At 44.8% G+C, this 6,217-nt stretch overlaps 1 protein-coding gene across 1 annotated transcript; it reads right to left on the bottom strand.

The window, feature by feature from the left end:
* Positions 1-1,197: 1,197 nt before the first annotated feature.
* On the bottom strand, positions 1,198-3,824 carry LOC139176259 (PRAME family member 27-like). Its single transcript, XM_070767664.1, has 4 exons — positions 3,538-3,824; positions 3,022-3,095; positions 2,509-2,986; positions 1,198-1,528 (listed from the first exon to the last, which is right to left on the bottom strand). The coding sequence occupies exons 1-4, from the start codon at positions 3,822-3,824 to the stop codon at positions 1,198-1,200; spliced, it is 1,170 nt and encodes a 389-aa protein (XP_070623765.1).
* Positions 3,825-6,217: the final 2,393 nt, after the last annotated feature.

The following is a 6,217-nucleotide window of genomic DNA, read 5'->3' as shown; positions in this document are numbered from 1 at the left end:
GCAAGCAGATTCATACCACTGGACCACCAGGGAAGTCCAGGATATAATTCCTTAATGTGGTTCAGAAATAGTAAAACCATGATATATGCCTGTGTGATTTTAGTATTTGATCAAAGGACATTGTATGTCTTTACTGGTCACACTAGTTTAATTCAAGAAGGACAACTCACACTCATGGCAGGCATGGGTTGATGAGGACAAGGGATTCTGGCTCATTTGCAGTGTGGATGATGCTTTCCAGAACTGAGAGCCTTGACTTGCATAGTGAAGCCCTTTCCCAGCACGGAAAGGCCAGGAACTGAGACCTATGGACCCACTAGGAGAACCATGAGAACTGCTCATGTCCAGGGCCACAGCGTGAGCCAGCAGTGATGATCCTGCCAAGAGCTCTTCGTTCCAGTGGCTCATTGGCCTCTGAGTAGTTTTCCCTTATTGTGTGCATCAATCCACTGAATAGCCACGGAAGTAAGTAAAGAGATAAAAGATGTCCACAATGGAATAGAGAACTAGTGGGAATAGTAGGGTTTCAGATCATAGACTATTTGGTGTGTTTCCTTCCATCAGTCACTGGAGATTTCTGAGGTGGAAACAGAGAACAGAATAATATATCATGAAGGGCACCAGTCCATGTACACTGAAAGTTTCTTTATTTCTGACCATTATTTTACAATCATCCCCTCAGAGACAATGACAATATGTACACCCCAAATTTCCCTCCAGAAAATGAGATTCATTTTTCTGATGCTATAAACCCATAACTCTGAAAGTTCCATCACCTCCCAGAGCCTACGTTTCCCACTACAATCCTGCAGCCTTGCTGGATCACCCTTCCTTTTCCCATTCACATTGAGCTGATGTCTGAAACCATAGCTCTGTTTTCACTTCATGATGTGGCCATGTCCTAGATTTCAGTTTCCAAGAGCCCAGAAGAAAACTTCCAATGGAGGCAACCACCTAGGCAGGGTTAGTATAGCTGTATATAATGGGCTCCATGTGAGTGCATATGTCATCACCACAGTGAGGACAGGGGCTGAATGTTAGCCAAATGGTCCTGGGCTGCCCTAAGTCTCTCAGAATCTCCAACAGCTCAGTCTGAAGCTGGGGAAGTCTGCCATCTAGAAGAATACCTTGAGGGCTGTAATTCTCCCGAGGGGCAGGATACCACTCCTGACTTAAACAGGAAAACCCAGCAGTTTGTCACAGCAGCTTCTCCATGACGGCCATGGAGAGGATATTCCCACACAGGCTGAAGGACCTGAGCTGGGAGCTGCGGCTCAGGGATGGCAGGATGGCCTCAAACTGAGAGTCCTGGATCCCACACTGGTCTAAATACAGTTCCTGGAGGGTGGCTGCAACTTTCTCTAGCAGAACTTGGAGCAGCTCAGGATTAAAGTCCATTAGGGTGACACCATTCAGTTCCAGGCTTTTTAGCTGACAGATGTTCGGACAACGGGACAGATGGGTCAAGTCTGATTCTGTAAGCTGGCAGTTCGTTATTGAGAGGTTGTCCAAGGTAGTCTTCAGGCACCTGGGGAGAAACCAAGAAATCAGTTCTTAAAACTGATGTCTACAGGTGATATAAAAATGGTTTCTACAGGGCTAATGTTAAGTCTGATGAGGGTCAATACATTGATTGCCCAGTATCTCTCTAGGCTAGTCTTGTCACTTTCACTATGTATCTGAGTCAATTCATAGAACATTGAAAGGTCTCTTCTTCATTTATCAAACAAACTATAACATACTCTACTTCCTTATGAGGATGAATGAATATAATGGAATGCCCTAGAATGTACTCAGAGGAGCTGGACACGGAGTGTCAATCAAGCATAGACATCACTGGTTTTTAGTACTAGGTGATGAGATAGAAAATGGTTTCAGCTAAGGCTTCCTTCAATCCAAAGTTGGGCTTCAGAGGCCAATACTTCTGGCCACCGAGGCTTTAGGGAGACATGCATAAAGAAGCAACTTACACAAGATCTCACAACATCAAATGTGATGCCTGTCCAGAGGGGCTCACTTACATCCCTGCTAACTTTCTACCACTTTCTACTACCCTTTTCTCTCAGCTCGATTAACATCATCTCCAGAATCATACTTTTCCCATACACGAATTAATGTATCTGGAGCAAAAAATAAAAATATTTTACAGATGGGGATTTAAGACAGGCTCATTTTGATCAGTAATCTGATGAGCATAGAGCTTCTCTTCAGAATTGCTCTGGTTTGCTGTGGTTTCCCCACTTCAGTGCCCTCTTTATTTCCTATATTTTAAGTGATTTGAACATAGATACCTCTGCTGAAGGTAGAAATTATAATCCCTTTAGTGCTAGATCAACCATTCCAGTCAATAAATTGTACCTCCACAGTGGAGTGTCCCTTTCAAGAACCATTACACCAATTTACCCCCAAATTGATTTGTGTGGTTACAGGATATCACACTTCAGGAGAGAGTGCATTTGATATTCTAATGCTATGTTCAATGTTACCTAGCCAGTGGTCCACACTCACATGATTATCTGGTCCAGGCAGCCTTCAAGGAAGGAGGGAGACTCCAGATGGAGATCCCGGAGGTGGCCCAGCCTCTGGAACTGGGAGGTAATTTGTACAACGTGATCGTGCTCCTGCTTCTTGAAGGCAGATACTTGGATGGGGAAGAGACAGCATCTCTGCAAATTACTCATGTGGCCCAGGAAAGGAGCAAATGTGGCCAGGGTGGACAGATTCCAGGTGCAACTCACTTGTACCTCCTGGATACAGACCAGCTGCACCATGCTCAGGACCTTCACGATATTGCCCATTGGCATTGAGACAATCTTCAGCTTCTTGCAACACAGGTGGATGGAAGCTTTTCTCTGCTCCACCCACCTAAGGAGGTAGGTGAGGAAGTTGTCCAGGGTCCTCTTTTTCAAGGAAAGGTCTATAAAAACCTTCAGTGGCGCCACATGCTGCTTTGTCATTGACCTGGGCTCAGCTACTGGTGTTCTTCCTGAGCTTGTGCATCTGTGAGTACTGGCTCCAGACCACATGCTCCAGACCACATGCTCCAGAAGTTATGACCAGTGTCCCGCAAATCTAGCACCCGAAGTTTGCATCTCCTATTGAGAAAAAGAAGATTGGTGGGGAAGCATTAAAATCCACCCAGAATGAAACATTGGTCTACAAATTTGAAAACAGACTTCCCAACTGTGCTGTAACTTCAGATTCCTGACATCACTTGCTGCCGTGCCTTCTTCCCTCTCTGACTCAATTTCTTCCATCTCCCTTACCCCTCCCTTCTTTTCTGGTTCCCCACTTCTAGTAACTTTTAGCATCATTGTGAGGAGGTGTGGCATGTTCTTTAGGCTTTTTTTTTTTTTTAATTGTAGGTACACCTACACTTCCCAAACGTGTTTCCCTTGGTGAGGCAAGGCCTCTAGGCTTCTACATTGCCTTCTTCAGATCCCTCTGGTCCATCCCTTTCCCACCCAGTTTTTCATCACCCCAGGTGTTTCCCCTGAGACACCCTGGATTTTGCCAGGTTACCTAAGTCAGACTCACCTGGCGCAAACCTTCTGCACAAACAGGACATCAAGGGCTTCTAGCACTGCTTGTAGGGGCCCCACATGAGGCAGGTCAATGAGGCTCCCCAGAGGCAGGTGGGCAAAGGGCCAGGCCTGTACCATAGCCTTCAGAATTTCAGTGTGTCTCCCATTGAAGGCCTCAGTGAAGAGGGGTGGGAAGAGCTCCACGGGCAGCTGTTCCAGAGCAGAAAAGGCCAAGTCATCATCCCTCAGCAGGTGCATTCCCGCCAGGTCCAGGAGTCTGGGTGGGGTCCGTACACTCATGCTTACTCTATGCCAAAAGGAATACTGTGTAAACTGTCAGAGAACAAGGCATTGGCTTCAGACCAAGCAGAGGCACACCTTAGACTGTCTCCCTCCCCTTCAGAAGAACCTACTCAAGGCCAAGGTCTGTGCACTGGCAAGGGTGAAAGCATCTTACTTGGCCCATATGACACTGTGGGCTCAGTGAGCACAAAGCTGTAACTTTTCCCCTACTGGATTCAGAACAAGCATTTCAACCACTAGCACATTGAAATCCATCTGCTGCTTTGCTTAAATCATGTCCCACTGGGAAAGTTACCAAGGTCCTGAAAGCTGACCTCAAGCTTTATTTTGGGAAGACTTTTAGATAGTCATTTAGAGCCTTGAGTCTATGGAAAGAGGACTGCCATGTGAAGCAGCGAGTCCCCATCCTTAGTTAAGCTGGATGGTAAAGATGAAAGAAATACTCAGGACATGTCATGTGTACATAAAAGAAGTATTTTAAATTTTGAGAGCTAATATTATAGACATTTTATTATAAATATCTTCCTAGTAAAGACATTTAAAAATTACTTCAACTACAGTACAAATCAAAATATTTGGGACTCAGGGAAAACAACATTGAGAGATAAATGGAAACCTGAAATCTCATCTGAAAGAAAATAATTAAAAAAGAAAAACTCTCCATGCCATCTGGAGTTACAGGCTACTTGTAAGGTCAGTTAACACCATATAAGAATAGTACTGACAATAACTTACTTGTGTGATGTGGTTGGTGTGGGACTCAGACCACAGACTCTATGGAAGATCCAGCCAGTGACTCTGGAGCCAGAAGATCCTGCATCCTTTCTTCAGAGGCTGAGAATCTTATAGACATTTCTGATCTCATCATCTCTCTGTGTGATTAACACAATCAGAAAGGGGTACCTGATTAGATTATAGATGGCCCTTGGTCCTTGGTCCTGATTGGATCTTCATTTTTCTCCACCTTAGGTGACTGAAACAGATATACATACGGGGAACAGAAGGAATGATGGAGAAGGAATCAAAGATTCATTGATGGATTCACTCCACAAACCTTGGTTGATATTGACCAATACGCTCAGTTATATTCCTGGGTTTGGTTGGGCAAAAAATTATTGGTTTCAGTCATTGAACAAGAAAAAACATAACTTGAAAGCATTATTGTTGAGGGAACTTTGCCCATATAAAAACTATCAAAATGTTCCTCAATTAACACAGCTTCATGAAAACAATCCTGTTGTTCCCAAAGTAAACAAAATACATGCACCCCTGTATCAGCTTGTCACTCAGGTGTTATGTAGGAAACACAGGGGATTGTGAGCCTATTCAGGCAGCAAAGGAAGAGCTTTGGGGGATGTGGATGGTTTTCCAGGCTTAAGCCAAGCCTTCTCTGAAGGTGAACAGGTCAAAATTTCAGTGAGATGTAAGACTGTGTCAGGACAGTTTGGAGCTGGGCATTCCCAGACAGACCATGTGAATGATTACAACAGTGTAAAGTTTTTTTTTTTTTTTTTTTTCTTTTAGGAAAGAGGGGGGAGAAGGCAATGGCAACCCACTCCAGTACTCATGCCTGGAAAATCCCATGGACGGAGGAGCCTGGTAGGCTGCAGTCCATGGGGTCACTAGGAGTTGGACACGACTGAGCAACTTCACTGTCACTTTTCACTTTCAGGCATTGGAGAAGGAAATGGCGACCCACTCCAGTGTTCTTGCCTGGAGAATCCCAGGGACGGGGGAGCCTGGTGGGCTGCCGTCTATGGGGTTGCACAGAGTTGGACACGACTGAAGTGACTTAGCAGCAGCAGCAGGAAACAGGGAGATTTAAAGATGTTATTCTGGGTAATATTTAGAAAGTAAAATATGGTGACTTACAAAAGACAGTGTTATCGTTGAGGGTGTTTCCCCCCAGAAATTTGGGGTCAGCCCAGAAAGCCACATGAAAAGATTAAATCTAAGTTGTGAGAAGATGGAGGAGTGTGAGGCCTGGGATCAGACATTTGTCACACTGACAGCCACTGAAGGTGGGCACTATGAGCTCTTTGAGAACAAAGCATCAGAGAAAAATAAGTGTGGGTCACTGGCAAATAACCCTGTCACCCAGAGGCACGTGCTATCAGGAGAGGTTTTCCTAAAATTTTTTTCTCATTGAGGACACCTTCCAGATGGAAATAGCCCCAGTCATTTTCTAGGGGTCTTGGAAGCCAACAATAATCTTATTGGCTCCTTTCTGATTTGTTGCTATTGTTCAGTCGCTAAGTCATGTTCTACTCTTTGTCACCCCATGAACTGCAGCACATCAGGCTTCCCTGTCCTTCACTATCTCCCAGAGTCTGCTCAAACTCATGTCCATTGAATCTGTGATGGCATTCAACCATCTCATCCTCTGTCAC

This window comes from Bos indicus, chromosome 16 (genome assembly GCF_029378745.1).
Source record: "Bos indicus isolate NIAB-ARS_2022 breed Sahiwal x Tharparkar chromosome 16, NIAB-ARS_B.indTharparkar_mat_pri_1.0, whole genome shotgun sequence".
NCBI lineage: Eukaryota > Metazoa > Chordata > Mammalia > Artiodactyla > Bovidae > Bos > Bos indicus.
This window is presented reverse-complemented; position numbering and strand designations above follow the sequence as displayed.